Source organism: Mercenaria mercenaria, chromosome 19, assembly GCF_021730395.1.
Source record: "Mercenaria mercenaria strain notata chromosome 19, MADL_Memer_1, whole genome shotgun sequence".
Taxonomy (NCBI): Eukaryota; Metazoa; Mollusca; class Bivalvia; order Venerida; family Veneridae; genus Mercenaria; species Mercenaria mercenaria.
The window spans coordinates 21,763,733-21,780,289 of NC_069379.1; the positions used below are offsets into that span (position 1 = coordinate 21,763,733).

A 16,557-nucleotide genomic window follows, 5' to 3' on the forward strand; every position below is an offset into this window, starting at 1 on the left:
TTTGGAAAATCTCCCGTAACCCAAGTTATTAAAAAACTCTAGCCTAAGATTCAATTTTGTGGGTTGATGCAAACACGAAATCCACAAAAATAAGTTTTTCCCATATTTTATTTCCCGATTGTTTGACGAAAACAATAAAGGCCAGGATTTTCTGTTTTGATGAAACCTATTCACATTATTCCTTTCTATATTCAAGGTACTTCTGAATAGTTTTAAATGTTTGATTAAGTAGAATGATGGCCTAACATCGTTTATCTACATTGTGAAACTTTTTCTACACATGAAAATGTCAACAGAAGTGCGATTTTCCCATTTAAGCCCAATTGTAAGAATTGAATGGAAGACAAATATTCTCAGATTGGTCTAACAGAATATCAAGCACAGGACAGTTTAATTTCCTTCAGGGACTATGATGCTCTGTAAAAACATGATTAAAATTCTAAATTGTGGAACAATGTTTGTTTCAGTCATGCAGTCCTTTGGAAAAAGCTAGATGGCATTTTAATGATGAACATTTTTGAGGCCTTTGTATGGAGTAAGGTGGTATGTCACACAACTACATTGTTTTTGTCATAAACAAAATGGAAACATTGTCTATTTATAACCATTTTATATTTTTGTCAGGTTTACATTGTGAGGGTATATACAGAATCTCTGGAGTGAAATCTAAAGTTCAGCATTTAAAGGACCTGTATAACAGAGGACAACCAGTGTACCTGGAGGAACATGAGCCAAACATTGTAGCCGGCGTGCTGAAACAGTTCCTACGAGAACTTCCAGAACCAGTATTAACTAATGCTCGCATTCCAAAATTTGAGGAAGCATCAAGTACGTTTATTTTTTAGCATTACTTAGTAGAAGTCATCATTTTATTCCATTCTTTTTGATGGTTAGTTCTTTATTTGAAGATATTCACAGTATCTTTTATCAGAGACTTTATTGATACATGTATTTATACATTTAATTCTGTAGTTCTCAGAATGTCCTCAGAAAATCTCTTCACTATGTTATTGTTGTTGCCACTTTACTTAGGATAGAACTTTAGAACACATAAAAATTGAAGTACTCAGTTTTAGTGCTCTTCATGTAACTCATCCTTAAGTATGTATGACAGGATGAAACAATAGAGCATTCCTATGTTACAAATGTCATAGACTACAATGGAAAACTCATTATAAATGTTAACCATTCTGCAGGTTTAACCAATAATACTACATTTTTCTCATTGTCCAATAATAAAAAGGCTTTGCTCAACCAGGAATGGTTAATTTAGTGAATTAAAATTGATTTGTTGTACTAGACATTCAACAGACCTAAGAATTTACGAAAAGTTGTGCATGATTTCTGTTAATTACAAGATATGAAAATGCAGCACATACAACACATCAAGGCTCATGAAGTAACATATTTATTGTCAGCTGTATATATTTACCAAAAGCAGTCCCCCAAAAAAACAAAGCTGTATTTTAAAAACTGAGGAAAAACCTAACACATTTTGCATGACAGAGTTATTCATCATTTATTTTTAGCCATTCGTAATGAGCGGAGACGAATAGAAAGTTTCCTTAAGCTGATCAATGATTTACCGCAGTGTAACCGATTACTGTTGTCATGGATGATTGTACATATGACACACGTTATAGAAAGGGTAAGATCATTGTTCATGTTGTCATGGCAACAGATGTTATTGACATATTAGCAACTTAACAGAAACTTTATTTAAAATCAGCAGTTTTTATGTTTTGCGAGACTCTGAATTTTGGGAATGTGTTTTTAGCTCGACTTTTCAAGGAAAAAGTAGAGCTATTGCACTTGCCCTGGCGTTGGTGTCGGCATCGGCGTCGCCGTTGGTTCAAGTTTTTGATAAAGTCAAATATCTCTGTTACTATCAAAGCTATTGACGAAACTTAAATTACTTATTTACTATCAAAGTTTACACCAGGAGAAACAATCCCCATAACTCTGATTTGAATTTTGACAGAATTATGCCCCTTTTTAACTTAGAATTTTTGGTTAAAGTTTTTGATAAAGTCAAATATCTCTGTTACTATCAGAGTTATTGACTTGAAACTTAAAATAGTTATTTACTATCAAAGTCTACACCAGGAGAAACAATCCCCATAACTCTGATTTGAATTTTGACAGAATTATGCTTCTTTTGAACTTAGATTTTTTTTTTTTACTGGCAATGCTCTAATTCAGAGTCAAGCACTGAGAAAAGTCCAGCGCGCTGTCTTAGGACAGCTCTTGTTTTTGCTTATTATCAGCTTTAAAAAAGTTTTATGTGTTAATCGATTGAAACTTTGTAAATTATGCCCTAAACATTTAAGCTTTTTATCACTTATCAGTTTGTTTTAAATTTCACCCAGAAAGATATATAGCATGGCAGGTCAAGTATCATCCTGAGTTGTGTATTGTTTCCCTCTATATTGTAAAAATAGTGTTTTGATTATGATTAATGATGATTAAGCAGTTAAAACAATCGGCTAAGACAAGAGACTGTTATAATTTTTTACAGCAAAAAGAGAACAAGATGACCTTACAGAATGTGTCCATTGTGTTAAGCCCTACCATGCAGATAAGTCACAGAGTGTTAAATGTTCTCTTCTCACATACCAAACAGTTGTTTAAAGACACAGTTATAAAAAGGTCAGTAATAATATTTTCTTTTTATGACACTCCACCCACACCCCCAAGCTATGGTCTGTCCATCCATACATCACATTTTTTGTACTGCTTCTACCTAACAGATGCATATTATTTGACAGATCTACAAGGGACCTCTGTGGCCATCATTGTATCATCATGAAAGGAAGGCTTCTAGCTGGCTTAAGGAAAGTTGGTAGTTCTACCCAGATGTCAATTTACACCTGAATAAGGTTCAGAGAGGGCTGAAAAGCTACTGCTAAACCTTGGACAGTATCAGGTTGACTTAAAGCTGGAAAGTTACCAACAAATTTCAGACTGTATTAGGATGACTTAAAATTGAACAAAAACAACATCTGCATTGTGCCAAGCTAATACTGTGTTACCATCATAATTATGCTATATTGTTTAGTTAATCATTGATCTATCCCCATACTTTTCAACTCTACTATATTAAGTTTACAGACAGATAATTATTATGATTTTCAATTACTAAAAAATTAAGACTAACATAATGCACTTGACTTCTATGTTAAACATAATAACAATTATTGCTGCCAAGGGAAGTTTTATCCAAAGTTCAGTAGCAATTTAGATACACATGCTCACCAAGCAGATGTTAAGCGTGGGTTTAATTTGCACTGGCCATAGCGTTGCTTGATTTGGAAAATAGGTTACCATTTCCCTCTTGATCAGAATTCAATAATGGTCCAATATATAATGTTTTGCTTTCAGCTGGTAGCAAACAGTAAACAGAAAATTCATTTATTTTCACAAATATGATATTTATCCATCAATGCAAAGGACGTCTATGGATTTTCACAGTATTAATGTCTGTATGTTTACAAAAAAGGCAACTTTATCAAAACAAGCAATTAACAGTTTTAGCTTTGACTTCAATTTTACCATAAAGAAAAAGTGTGCACACTTTCAGTAAAGTTTCACTTGTAGTTATTGTTGATATTTTCACAAGGTATGTCCCTCCACTGAAACCAGCCACATCACGGTGGTCATTAGAACTGCCAGACAACCCAGCAGCTATACAAGAAGAGTTATCTAAACAAGAATCTCTCCTCAATCAGCTGCATGAAGAACTGGCTGCTGGTACAGGTGACCCAGAGAAGGAAGAACAGATTTGGGAGGTACAGAGAGTCTGTACACAACTGAAACGGAAGGTATGTAGCTGCTGACAGTTGTGTTTAACGCTGAAATCTGAATATTGAGCAACCAGATTTAGCAGGGTTGCCACCTACCTTGAAAAGTCAGGGGAAAATGATTTTTTTCAAGGTCAGTGAATTGTCAGGGAAATCTTGATAATGGTCAGTGAAAAATGAAATTTTAGGAAAGTCATTGAAAAGTCAGGGAAAAATTAAATTCTGACCGATTTCAAAAATATTCAGTGGCTATGGCAGTCTTCAAGCAGTATTTATATGTATTTCCAAACACATTTTGGTGTAATTGTGTATACATGTAAACACAATTTAAGTGTGTTTAATCAAATCCATTATAAAGTTAACTTTGAAATTTTTCTATTCATTAATGAAAAGTTTGTTATATCTGAAGCAAAATAAATATAAAAGCGTGGATTGGATGGCTGTAGAGGAGGAGGAGGTCGAAAAAATATTGTGGTATTGGTCAGTGAAATGTACGGTTTAGTCAGTGAAAAGTCGGGGAATTTCATTTTCTCAACTGGCAACCCTGTTTAGTGAAACATATTTGATAAGCTGTGAAGTTTGTACACAATGCATTAGATTGCATCCAATGGGGTGAAACATCAAACCACCTACATATATGATCATTTTTTATTTTCTGGTTGATGTGATTCCACATTAGGATCCGTATTAGCTTTGCATTTAATGCTTCATGCATAATTTGAAGTGGTTTTGCTTTCAGATGTCTGTAATCAAGATAGTTACACTGTCGTAATTTATTCTACAATTTCATGTATGTAGAAAAGAAAGTCCTGAATGATTAAGATACACTGTATTTTGGCAGTATAGATGATGTTGCCTTTTGCTTTATTAGTAACTTGGGTATTGTGCTTTAGGTAAAAGACTCTAAATGGCTGTCCCATTCTGTATTATTCACTAGAGTGTTAAAGGTAGTAGACTATAAATGGTTGTCTTATTCTGTATTATTTCTATGTTATTGCCCATATGACACTCAAAGGAAACCAAGATTAATTTGTCATTGTATGACTTACTGTGATACAGCAATTACTACTACTAAGTATTAAAATTTTAAAATGCTAGCATTTATAATTGCAGATAAAACTTGCACAGAAAAATCAAGATACACTAGAGAAACGGAAGAGGGAACGAGATGAGGCAAGTAAACGTAACACGGTGATGGAGGAGGGAGATGAAGAATTGAGACTGGAGTTGAGGGAGCCTCCGGAATGTGAGGTATGTTATTGTAAGATTGAAAAGGAGAAGAGGAATGTATTATGGGTGCTAGAGGTCTCTAGAATAAGAAAAAAAAAAGATTAGGATAATTGTAATGCTGCCCCAATGATATTGATAAAAAAGTAAGGGAGCCTGTGGAAACTGTATTAAATTTTATCATTGTAAATGTAACATTTGGATTGATAAGGAAGATTGTGAATAGGCAGTGAAGTTAATAGGGTAAGTTTATTGCATATATTTCTTGATTAGTTCAAATGTTTTATGGGCAGCATAATTATTTAGCTACTTCTTGTTTTAGGTGTTGAATTTAGAGTTACGAAAACCACCAGAAGAGATTGAACAATCAGAATCAGTTCAAGGTGAGATAACTGCAGACAAAGAAGCTGCTAAAGACGCGCCAAAAGATCAACCAGAAACAGTAGTCACTGAAACTGAAGCGAACACATCAGAGAAAATAAAGGATGTCAGACAAAAAGAATTGGCCAATCAGAAAGTTCTTTTGAAAGAGTTAGCCAGTCAGAGTAAAGCCAAGAGGGAACAAAGTGTAGAAAAAGAACTGAAAGCTGAAACTAAAGATGATATATCTGAAGCAGTTGCAGATATCAAAATTGATGTTAAAGTTGAAACAAATATTGAAGGAGAGGAAACAGAAACAAAATCTGCAGAGAAAGAAAAGGAAGAGACAGAAATCACTGAAGAGAAAAAACCTGAGGTTATAGATCAAAGACCTGAAGAAAAGGCAGAACCTGTGGAAGTGGAAGTTGGAAAGACAGAAGAAAATGTTGATGTAACAGCAGAGACAGTTAAAGCAGGTCTTGATGAGAAACAGGCAATGATGTTACATGAGGATACTACAGATTCTGAGGTGTGTACAAGTCTAACTGATGTTTTAGATGTATTTTATAAACAAGCATCTGACAACCACTAGGGTATATATCCTCATTGTCTAGTGCTGGTTACAAATTTCTATAAGAATTGCCTGTGACATACAAGAAAGGTGTTGCAGTTTTTGGTGAGAAAAAAAAATTGCGTGTAATGAGAGGATTAAAATTTCACGTAAAATTGAAAATCATGGTAATGATAATTTTTGTAAATTTTTAAAAGTAGAAATTTGAAGAGAAATAGTATGTCCCTAAATGTACCTGTAGCTTTTAAAGAAGAAACATTTACATATTTCTCATCTGTTACAGCTTGGACACTCACGAGAAAGTATACAGAAAACCGAATCTGAGTCTGATGAGTTTGAACACAGTCTGGAAGAGATTCTAGAGAGAGATCTAAATATAGAAAGTGACAAGGAACTGACAGACCAAGAGGTAAAGTACCAGTATGATGGTGGTTAAAACTTGTATTTTCATTTACAACCATAATGGACCTAAAGGTTAAGTGTTGATTGTTTGGGGAACTGTACTTCCAATCAGAATCAGATTCCACTTGAATAGAACAAATAGATTCAACAACAATGTCATCAGATATTATTGAGTGTTCTTGAATGAAAATTTGTAATGTAATTCGTAAATAGGGGAAAAGGTAGTTGTTTTTTTTTAGAACTAGATGTGTGTCCATAGAATACTAGTGCTACTAATCCCAGATTTTGTATGCGTAATTTTGACTTAGTCAAGGACCATAACTTTGGTCTCCCAGTTAAAAACCAAATGCACAGCTTTACATGCTGAATATTGATCCTGTGAGGTTTGATGATATTTGGTCAAATACTTCCTGAGATTGCACAACACAAATACATTTGGATGGGGTGGTTATTTCCACGACTTTCAACCTGAGGGTGATTGCCTGTTGTTCTATGTCCTCCATGATGATTGACTGAAGACAATGTGCCTAAGGTCATTCCTTTGCCACCTCAGACACATGCTGTGAAGTTGTCAGATTCTTTTTGAAAACAAGGTAATACTTGGTAAATGAAATACAGTAGGAAAAAAAAGCTTATAACCCTTATAAAAATGTTCGTTTGTCTTCCAGTTTACCACTGCTGTAGTAAAAGCTGCAGAAGGAGGTGTTTGGATGTGTCATTCAGGAATCTTGTATAATTATAATACTTCGAGTAATGGCTGTTTTCACTAAAAGAGATTCTCTTTTCCCCTTCAATAAAGTATTTGTGTCACAAGACTAAACTGTTGCTATATACTAGTAAGATATTTAGAGTATTATGAAAACAGGTTTTAGAGGAAAGTGGAGTGGCTGCAGAAAAGACAGAGGTAAACATTGAAATCACTAAAGATGAGGAAGAACCTGTTGCCATGGAAACAAAGACGCCTGTTCCCATAGAAACTCCAGAATCACCCCCAGCAACCACCCCAGTACCAGAACAGATAGAAGAACCTCAAGGTATGTAATGCCATGCAAACATTGTTTTGATACAGTTTAAAGGCTGTTGATGAAATTGTGTATCTCATCATTTATTGCTGATGGAGCCGAACTGAATGTTGCTCTGAGATATTGTCCATCATTCTCACCCCTCTTCCCACTTTATTTTTCATATCCATATGATATCTTTAAAAAAAATTAGGTCAGTTTCTTTCAAATTTCATGGGAATGGTCCGAATTGGATATGATTTACTGAGAAGATCAACCCTTTATTGATATATCTGTTGTAAAACCCTGGTCACTCAGGGTTGTAAGGGTTTGAGCAATATGCTTGAGTGATCCAGACATAGAAAATATAAGAATGATGGTTGGGGACCAAATGAATTACTGGAATGAGCTTGTGTTCTTAAGATGTGAATGCTACAGTGAGCACTGTGTCACTGTACTCGATTTTATCAGAGAAAATGACTGCCATTGTGCTCGTCAGGCAAGGCTTTGTTGAATGACTATGAAGATAGTAAGAGATTTATTGCCTGAATCATGTAGCCTGCAGTAGAATACTGCATTGAGCAGCTAATCAAGCCCTGTGGATATACACTCTGGTTGGTATAAACAAACAGTAACATTTTGTGGCAGCCAAAATTCATATTTAGTTCTGACAGTAAATTTGAATTACCTAGTTAACACTAAGTAGACGCTTAAATATAAGAAAATTATTTTACATTTCTTTCTACCAAATTATGAAGTGTATGATGTCTGAGGTATATCAGATATAAAACAGTTCAGCCTACATGAGTCACAGACATACTTGATAATAATGTGTACTTTCACTGGTCTCCAACCCCCAAAAATAAATACGTTTTGTAGGGGGAGATAACTAATTAAATATTTTGAATAAAAGATAATGTCAGGTAGGTAGATGGTTGTCACTTAGTGTTTACATATCCATAGAAATTATCTTACATCTCTAGAGCAGGGTGTGTAGTTGTTATGTGTACCAATGTTTGTTAATGTAAACAATATACGGTATGATTCACAGAAAAAGTTGATAGTGGACACATTTCTGTGGAAATGGGGTGTGCTGTTGTCATGTGTACTGTGCTTGTTTTTATCTACAATATATATAAGCCCACTTGCTTAGGTCAATAGGGAAAGAACAGATCTATGAATTGTAGGGTTGTGAGGCATACGTTCTCTGTGACAATTGTGTCTTATGTCATTCGTCCTCAGCCATGTGGGGATGTATGCTGTTACTTGCAGAAAACTGGTTTGTACTGGTACAGAATCCAGGTTAACTGCCTGCTGTCACATAACTGAAATGCTGTTGAAAAACAGCGTTAAACCCAAAACAAACAAATTATCTACAATATGTGATTATATTACAGAAAAGGTTCAGGATATTTCTGTGGACACAGTGAACGAGTCTGTAGCAGAACTTGAAATCAGCGAAATATCAGAGGATGAATCAATCAGTGAGGAGGAATATCAGAAACTTCTGGAGGAGGAATACGCTCTCAAGCTAGAGGAGGAGGAACTACTTGCAATAGGTTTGGGACTCGTTTTTGAATGAAAATACTGCGGCTATTTAAAGTTACCCTTCAAAGAAGAAGTGGTTTATTGTTTTGTTCAGCCAACAACATTTGGTTTCCAGTCTGTGATTTGAGAATGCTTAGTCCCACAATGATCTAACTTAATGCCTGTGGTTTGTAGATGCCCCATACATTTACGGGGTCAGTAGGTCAAAGGTCAGGGTCACAGTTTCCGCTATATACTGGTGTCTAATTAGAAAACTTCGTAAGATGATTACATAAATAAAGCAGCTTGCCTCCCAACAGGTCATCATGAAGGACATGTATGTTTTACAAACAACTCTTGTTGCCATTAACCTGTTATACTTGTGTTGGATTTGGATAAAACCTGTTAGGCTCTGTGTGAAGGTTCTTTTCCAAAGAAAACATCCACGATGTGTCAGTTCTTGGCATTTCCAAACTACATGTAGTGGTAAATGGAGTTGATACATCTGGATGTTAAATGATATTCATCTTGTCCTAGAAATGTTATAGCAAATGAATAGAGTTTAAATTCTTTATTCACACAGTTTGAAAAAAAGTTAAAATTTAGATATATTCATACTTAATATTTATGCCCCCAGCATCTACTGATGCAGGAGGCATATAGTGATTGTCCTGTCCGTCCGTCCATCCGTTCGTCCATACGAGGTTAACCAAATGGGACTGTTTCGTCTAGCATCAATACCCCTTACTAGAATGACTTGATACTAATTCAGATGTAACCTGTGACCATTCCTCATCTTCAGACATCACCTGACCTCAGTTTGACCTTGACCTCATTTTGGACTTAGGTTGCTTTATATAGGCCATCTCTTGGTTAACCAAATGGGACCGTTTCGTCTAGCATCAATATCCCTTACAAGAATGAATTGATACTAATACAGATGTAAACTGTGACTATTCCTCATCTTCAGACATCACCTGACCTCAGTTTGACCTTGACATCGTTTTGGACTTAGGTGCAAAATCTATCAACAAGGATGCCACTGAGGGCATCAAGCGTTTATTGAACGCAGCTCCTTGTTTTCTTATGAAATTCTATCATTCGGCATAAAGTATACCAGAAGAAAAGTTGTAGTGTCATTCAACATAACATGCATTAGTTCAAGTACCATTCCACTTCATGTATTGAAGTTATAGTCAATTCAACATAAAAGTATACTTAAAGGATATTAAAATGATAGAGTGCTACTCAACATTAAGTGTAGTAAAGGTAAAGTGACATTCTGCTTGAAGATTAGTATAATAATTTACCTAGTATTATAAAATACCATTCAAAATACATGTTTAACATAATTTATTGCAGAAAGTGAATTAAGGAAGAAGATTGAAACAGAGAGATGTGAATCAGAACGTCTACAACAAGAGATAGATGAGCTGCAGTACCTACGCCAGGATAGTGACGAGGAAATACTGAGTACATCTTCAGGTAAGAGATAGACTAGCTGCAAGACCTACCTCAGGACAGTGATGAGGAAATATTGAGTACATCGTCAGGTAAGAGATAGTAAGCTGCAGTACCTACGTCAAGACAGTGACGAGAAAATATTGAGTACATCTTCAGGTAAGAGATAGACTAGCTGCAGTACCTACATCAGGATAGTGACGAGGAGGAAATACTGAGTACATCTTCAGGTAAGAGATAGACTAGCTGCAGTACCTACATCAGGACAGTGATGAGGAAATATTGAGTACATCTTCAGGTAAGAGATAGATGAGCTGCAGTACCTATGTCAGGACAGTGACGAGGAAATACTGAGTACATCTTCAGGTAAGAGATAGACTAGCTGCAGTACCTATGTCAGGACAGTGACAAGGAAATACTGAGTACATCTTCAGGAAAGAGATAGATGAGCTGCAGTACCTACGTCAGGACAGTGAAGAGGAAATGCTGAGTACATCTTCAGGTAAGAGATAGTAAGCTGCAGTACCTACGTCAGGACAGTGACAAGGAAATACTGAGTACATCTTCAGGTAAGAGATAGATGAGCTGCAGTACCTACGTCAGGACAGTGAAGAGGAAATGCTGAGTACATCTTCAGGTAAGAGATAGTAAGCTGCAGTACCTACGTCAGGACAGTGACGAGGAAATACTGAGTACATCTTCAGGTAAGAGATAGATGAGCTGCAGTACCTACGTCAGGACAGTGAAGAGGAAATGCTGAGTACATCTTCAGGTAAGAGATAGTAAGCTGCAGTACCTACGTCAGGACAGTGACGAGGAAATACTGAGTACATCTTCAGGTAAGAGATAGATGAGCTGCAGTACCTACGTCAGGACAGTGACGAGGAATGCTGAGTACATCTTCAGGTAAGAGATAGATGAACTGCAGTACCTACGTCAGGACAGTGACGAGGAAATGCTGAGTACATCTTCAGGTAAGAGATAAGAACTGCAGTACCTACGTCAGACAGTGACGAAGAAATACTGAGTACATCTTCAGGTAAGAGATAGATGAGCTGCAGTACCTACGTCAGGACAGTGACAAGGAAATGCTGAGTACATCTTCAGGTAAGAGATAGATGAACTGCAGTACCTACGTCAGGACAGTGACGAGGAATGCTGAGTACATCTTCAGGTAAGAGATAGATGAACTGCAGTACCTACGTCAGGACAGTGATGAGGAAATGCTGAGTACATCTTCAGGTAAGAGATAGATGAACTGCAGTACCTACTGAGTACATCTTCAGGTAAGAGATAGATGAGCTGCAGTACATACATCAGGACAGTGACGAGGAAATGCTGAGTACATCTTCAGGTAAGAGATAGATGAGCTGCAGTATCTACGTCAGGACAGTGACGAGGAATGCTGAGTACATCTTCAGGTAAGAGATAGATGAACTGCAGTACCTACGTCAGGACAGTGACGAGGAAATGCTGAGTACATCTTCAGGTAAGAGATAGATGAACTGCAGTACCTACGTCAGAGTACATCTTCAGGTAAGAGATAGATGAGCTGCAGTACTCACGTCAGGGACAGTGACGAGGAAATGCTGAGTACATCTTCAGGTAAGAGATAGATGAACTGCAGTACCTACGTCAGGACAGTGACGAGGAAATGCTGAGTACATCTTCAGGTAAGAGATAGATGAGCTGCAGTACCTACGTCAGGACAGTGACGAGGAAATGCTGAGTACATCTTCAGGTAAGAGATAGATGAGCTGCAGTACCTACGTCAGGACAGTGACGAGGAAATGCTGAGTACATCTTCAGGTAAGAGATAGATGAGCTGCAGTACCTACGTCAGGACAGTGACGAGGAAATGCTGAGTACATCTTCAGGTAAGAGATAGATGAGCTGCAGTACCTACGTCAGGACAGTGACGAGGAAATGCTGAGTACATCTTCAGGTAAGAGATAAATGAGCTGCAGTACCTACGTCAGGACAGTGACGAGGAAATGCTGAGTACATCTTCAGGTAAGAGATAGTAAGCTGCAGTACCTATGTCAGGACAGTGACGAGGAGGAAATACTGAGTACATCTTCAGGTAAGAGATAGATGAGCTGCAGTACCTACGTCAGGACAGTGGCGAGGAAATACTGAGTACATCTTCAGGTAAGAGATAGATGAGCTGCAGTACCTACGTCAGGACAGTGATGAGGAAATACTGAGTACATCTTTAGGTAAGAGATAGATGAGCTGCAGTACCTACATCAGGACAGTGACGAGGAAATACTGAGTACATCTTCAGGTAAGAGATAGTAAGCTGCAGTACCTATGTCAGGACAGTGGCGAGGAGGAAATACTGAGTACATCTTCAGGTAAGAGATAGATGAGCTGCAGTACCTACGTCAGGACAGTGGCGAGGAAATACTGAGTACATCTTCAGGTAAGAGATAGATGAGCTGATATACCCATGTTGAGGCAAGGATTAGGAAATATTGAGTATATTATCAGGTTTATCACATATTAGTTTCTCATGTTAGCTTTCTCTACTGAAATCTTTCTTAACCTTTTATAGACAAAGTCATTCAACCAGCATCTTTTATACTTGAGATGACATCAGCTGACACTGGGGTAAAATAAAATAAATAACATACTGTTGCTTTACTTTGACTATGTTAAATATGTGATATTAAAAGTAGTTTATGGGATTTTTCTGTTTTAAGTGTTTATTGATGTTTATCTGTATATTACAGACAGCAGTTATGAGAGTGAGGATGAGGAAGATTTACAGGAGATTCTCAATCAGCTGATCAAAGAAAATGAGGCACTAGAGGTATACACTGCTTGCTTTCTCAGTCATTAAATGACAAATACTTTTCTGTTTGACAGCCATCAAAAGTTGCCCTGTAATTGTACTTTTGAGTTGTTATCTATCACCAGCTGAGATCATGGAGTTGATTCAATGATATTTTATGATAGAGTTCTGCTTAAACAGCTGCTAGAGGATGTAAGGGGTGTTACTTACTCTCTATAAAATTCGAGAGTAAATTAATTATTCTCTAAACTTTCATAACAGTTAGAAAGAAAACAAACACAGAAAGTAGGAATAAGGCTAATATTTTGGCAGTAAGTATCGGTTTACAAGATACATCAACACAATGCACGTTTAATTAAGTGTTCATCTGTTCCGAATGTCGTAGTGGTGTTCCGGTTGTGGTGTTCCGGTTGTTGTAGTGTCGTTGGAATGGAATGGAAAACTGAAACGAAACTAACTTAGAATTGAACAAAATTTCAAATTAAACTAAAAGAAAAGTAACATGAAGCCTTGCATTGCTTTAACTGAAAAAGAACTATTTTTAGAGACAATTAAATGTAAAACCATCAGCGTCATATCCTCCTGAGTAACTCCGCCTGTGAAATAACTGTATGTGAAAATAAAAAGAAAATTCAATAATACTTGAATAAGAATATTTTCTTTCTCGCTTAGTGTCCATTAATATGCAGACAACAATAAAATCTTTTATAAAAATCTGAACTATTATAGATTGATTGACAAGAATGCTTCAGACCGTTTAAGCATATGGGGAGGGTGGGTAGGACATTCACTATTTTAAACTTCACTGCCAAATATTTAACCTTGAGATGAATCAAAGTTACGTTGTAAAGATATATATACCCAATACACAAATGCACGATAAGATTGAGACTATTCCCGCCAACCTGAACTACTGTAGGGACTGTTAAATTAGCGATACTGTAAAGACTGTTATTATCGTACCGAGAATAATTTCATATATTTCTTTCCTCTCATAAACAGTGTTAATCAAACGAACTCTGCTAGTATTTTACTTGTTTGTGTTCTCTGCCTCCAAAGGATTTTTTTTTTACAGTTTTGAATTTTGTTAGAAATGCCAAAAGTGCTGTAGACAATCGAGATGACCGGGGTTCAACATGAAACTAGTCTAAGACTTAAATTTCCCAAACAGCAGCTCAAAGCTGTTAATACCATTCATGCCATCTGTTAGAATAAAGTTTATGAATTTTCATAAAAAGATCGTTTAAAAAGCTGTTAGAATAAAGTTTAAGAAATTTTATTTCAAAATAAAATAGTTTACAATGTTTTCATCATCTAACATGATGTGAATAAATTTACTTTTTTTCAGAGTGACAACTCGGAGCTGTGTTCCAACATTCACAAAGAGAGGATGATCTGTCTAGCTGTGAAAGTACAGATTGGTATTTTACAACAAAAACAAGTACACAACCCGCCAACTAATGATACATTCATGGAAAAAGAATCTCTTATAGAGTTTGATTGAGAGGATCTGTACAAGTTTGATTGAGATCTGTACATAGACTGCTTGAAAATATAAATGCTTCCTTGGCTGTGTGGAGGATGTATAGCCCCACAAGCTGGGCCTCTTTCTTTACTAGTGCACTATGCTATCATTGTTTTGTGATGGTTTAAATAAAACTAGACAAGTTGGAAAGTAAGGACACAAATTACAAACACGAGCACACAAGCAGGACCTCACTTAACAATATGCTTTCGCTGTGTTGTGGAACTTTTGATAAAACTAGACAGGTCAGAAAGCAAGGACTTAATTACAAACACAGGATGGAACTCATTTACACTTTTTTCACTGTGTTGTGGAACTTTTGTAAAACTAGACAGGTTCAAAAGCAAGGACTTAATTACCTACACTCCCTTACACTACGCTTTCACTGTTGTGTAACTTTAAATTGGAAAGCAAGGACTTAATTACAAACACAATTACTTCTTTACACATTTCTCTGTGTTGTGGAAGTTTTGTAAAACTAGACAGGTTGGAAAGCAAGAACTTTATTACAAACACAATTTAGAGCACACATCTTTACACTGTGCTTTTCACTGTGTTGTGTAACTTGAAATAACACACATGTTAGAAAGTAAAGACTAAATAACATGTGAAGCATAAAATGCACAGAATAGGTATACCTCTTAATTTTGTATGAAATAAGTAATGGTGAGTGATGATTGGTTTAGAGATATAGTTTTTTCCTGATGAAAATTCTGCCATGTGATATCAGCAAGATATTGTCATGGACAAATGCTCTTTCAGTTAGGGTGTGAACTCAAGAATATTTTCAACCACAATTACCTTTATACAGATGTATTGTGATTGTGCTATATATGTCAGTATAACATGAAGGCTTACATGTAAATTCAGTGGTTATATTTCTTTATCACAATGTGTACTTTGTAAGAGAGCTAGACAGTGGAACTGATTATGACTAATAGTTCAGGCAGTTGTATATAGCATTGCTGTTGTAATGTTTGCTGGTTGTGTCACCAGCACAAAGACACATTCCTGTATATAGTATGTATCAGATGTTAGAAGTTTAAACTGTCTGTAATTCAAACTAGAAATGCATTTTTGTCAGGAAAACTTTCAGAATAAGTTCAGCAAAATTAAGTGAATTACCTTTTTCCTTAACAATTTTTTCCTCGATTTCTTGTGAAATATAAGACAATACCCTTTAATATAATACATCTTTCTCACCAACTCCATGATAAGAACTTTTTGAAATTTTGAAATATATTCACTAGTTTTGAATTTGATGCCTATTATATGTTTTTGATAGGGTGTTTACTATTGTGGAGAATGTCAGGCATTACTGTTAATTGTCGCAAATAAAGCATTGGTCTAGATGTTTCCAATTTCAAATGGGTTCCAGATAGTATTGTTTCTGTCAGGTATTGAACATGATAACTTTTGATAATGTAAAATACCTGTAGTATGTTAATGTATTATAATAATGTGTTATAATGGTTCACATATAGTGTATTACCATGTTAAAATGTGCAATAAATTCACAAGTATTTAATCTGACTGTTTATTCATACCATAAAAACCTGTTCTAAATATCTGAGGTTGCTAAGAACCTTGTAATTGCTCACAGACCTCCTGGTTTCTGTACCATCAAATAAACACTGGATTTGGTATAGGTCAGTTCTTTTCATGTTTTGTCTTACCCTTGCATGATCGTAAGGGGCGAATAAACACTTGGTTTTGCTGTATCTCTGTGATCCCAGGTATAAAAGTTTTGATTCCATATCTAATGACTTTATTTCGATGTAAAAAAGATGTGAAACCAAAATTTTTAGTCCTGTTTGGAGCCATATTACATGTGTTAGTGCGCCAAAAAACCGAAAAATCGCAATTCTGAAAATAAAATTTCAACC

General features: G+C 36.0%; 1 protein-coding gene across 3 annotated transcripts in view; it reads left to right on the forward strand.

Annotated features, from left to right (window-relative positions):
• LOC128550909 (ralA-binding protein 1-like) overlaps positions 1–16,199 on the forward strand; it is a 31,656-nt gene extending 15,457 nt beyond the window's left edge. For all 3 annotated transcript variants that reach the window (XM_053530942.1, XM_053530941.1, XM_053530944.1), the window contains 12 exons: positions 625–828; positions 1,530–1,648; positions 2,519–2,649; positions 3,620–3,821; positions 4,914–5,051; positions 5,350–5,916; positions 6,242–6,367; positions 7,226–7,394; positions 8,759–8,920; positions 10,251–10,373; positions 13,085–13,164; positions 14,495–16,199. In XM_053530942.1, the coding sequence (XP_053386917.1) occupies positions 625–828; positions 1,530–1,648; positions 2,519–2,649; positions 3,620–3,821; positions 4,914–5,051; positions 5,350–5,916; positions 6,242–6,367; positions 7,226–7,394; positions 8,759–8,920; positions 10,251–10,373; positions 13,085–13,164; positions 14,495–14,650 (2,177 nt within the window). In that variant the 3' untranslated portion in view covers positions 14,651–16,199. The remainder of the gene's footprint in view (positions 1–624; positions 829–1,529; positions 1,649–2,518; positions 2,650–3,619; positions 3,822–4,913; positions 5,052–5,349; positions 5,917–6,241; positions 6,368–7,225; positions 7,395–8,758; positions 8,921–10,250; positions 10,374–13,084; positions 13,165–14,494) is intronic.
• Positions 16,200–16,557: the final 358 nt, after the last annotated feature.